This window comes from Austrofundulus limnaeus, unplaced genomic scaffold, assembly GCF_001266775.1.
Source record: "Austrofundulus limnaeus strain Quisiro unplaced genomic scaffold, Austrofundulus_limnaeus-1.0 Scaffold562, whole genome shotgun sequence".
Classification (NCBI taxonomy): domain Eukaryota; kingdom Metazoa; phylum Chordata; class Actinopteri; order Cyprinodontiformes; family Rivulidae; genus Austrofundulus; species Austrofundulus limnaeus.
Window position 1 is genome coordinate 289,838 of NW_013952964.1, and position 1,659 is coordinate 291,496.

At 38.4% G+C, this 1,659-nt stretch overlaps 1 protein-coding gene across 1 annotated transcript in view; it reads left to right on the forward strand.

Moving 5' to 3' along the window:
* The window catches only part of fat2 (FAT atypical cadherin 2), a gene marked incomplete in the record, with an annotated part of 140,869 nt that overhangs the window by 94,708 nt on the left and 44,502 nt on the right, over nt 1-1,659 (forward strand). The window contains 1 exon segment of the mRNA XM_014026517.1: nt 1,341-1,552. Coding sequence (XP_013881971.1) covers nt 1,341-1,552 — 212 coding nt within the window.

Sequence of the window (1,659 nt, forward strand, 5' to 3'; positions counted from 1 at the left end):
CTTTTTAACTTCCTTGTTCTAATTTTAGCTAATTTTATGTTAATTTTTAGTTTTTTTTCTGCTGTTTCAGCTATAATTCTGCTTCTTTCTGATATTCTGCGGTTTTCTACTTTTTGTGCTTCTTTCTGCTAATTTGAGCTATTTATGCTTCATACTCTACAGTTGCTTTCTGCTATATTCAGCGTTTGATGCATTTTTAGCTAATGTCCAGCCGTTATTAGCTAAAGTCAGCATTTTAAAGCTAAATACACATTTTTAAAAACTACTACAACTTATTTCTGCTCATTTCAGCAAACTTGTGCTCCTTATGCTTCCTCCAGCTAATTAAAGAATGTTCAGCTACATTTTAGCTGTTTTACTGCAAATTTAGGTTATTTTAGCTATTTTACAACAATTTTTCCCTTTTTTGTACTTTTATTTATTTATTTATTTATTTATTTTTGCTAATTTGAATTTTTTCAACACTTTCACCATCTGTGTGCTAATTTCAGCTTGTGTCTGCTACTTTTAGCTTATTTACCTAATTTCCCTCTGGGATCAATAAAGTATTTTTGAATTGAATTTTTTTACTTTGTAGTTTTTTCTTCTATTTTAGCTCTAATTCTGCTCCTGTCKGCTATTCTTCTGCTAATTTCTGATTTTTWTGTGCYTTTTTTCAGCTTTTCAAATTAGCACATTGATTTTCAGCTCTGTTTCAGCAGCTCTCAGCTGAAGTTTTCAGCAAGATCCARATGTTGATGAGTGAATTATTACTCCACGAAGTAAAATAATTCACGTCAGAAGGAGGTTGTTCTGTTCAAACTGTCTTTAAACCATGTCAGAGTGCATCTTTCTGAGTCTGACTCGTGTTTTCTGAGGTGAGGTTGAACATGTGGCTAACAGCCGCCTGCTGTGGACAGATTGATATGTTCTGAAAGGTTAAACTCAGCTCAGACTCTGTGACATCATCACAGATAAATGATCATCCTCTCAGGCTGAGGCTGTCACTTTGCTCTGGCTTTGATGAGCAGAGCTGTGAAACAGTTTTCATCAGGAGGAGGAGGTGATGACAGCTCAGCAGACGGAGGTCTGACTGCAGAGCAGGGTCACTCAGACTGGAACGTGTGGTTACGTTTGATGATTTTCTTATTTTTTATGAACCAACAGGTCRCAGATTTGACTCGTTCAGTTTAACAAACTGGGTTTATTTTCTGTCAAAATGAAGAGGTTTTAGTTTTTAATAAGGATCTTCATCWCGTTCCTGTCAGCTGTGGAGATATTTCTGTTTTTGCTTCATGAAACAGCTCACCWGTGCTGTAACACTTCTTCTGCTGTAATTATTTTGTCTCATGGTCTTGCAGGTCTTTTGACCCTCGTGTTCCCGCTGGATTTCGAAGCTCACAGAGAGTACTACCTGTCTGTGGAGGGAAGTCGTGGCAGGTCGTCCCTCACCGACGTCACGACGGTCTTCATCAACGTCACCGACGTGAACGACAACCCGCCCGTGTTTCAGCAGAGCGTCTACAGCGCCGAGATCTCAGAGGATCTGACGCCGGGGAGCCTGGTGATGACGGTAAGACCCGAGAATATAAAATCTACGCAAACTTATGAATAAATGAAAATGATTTAACACAGTTGTTTATACTTTTAGCAGCTCTTTTTATTCCACAGCTGACCTGC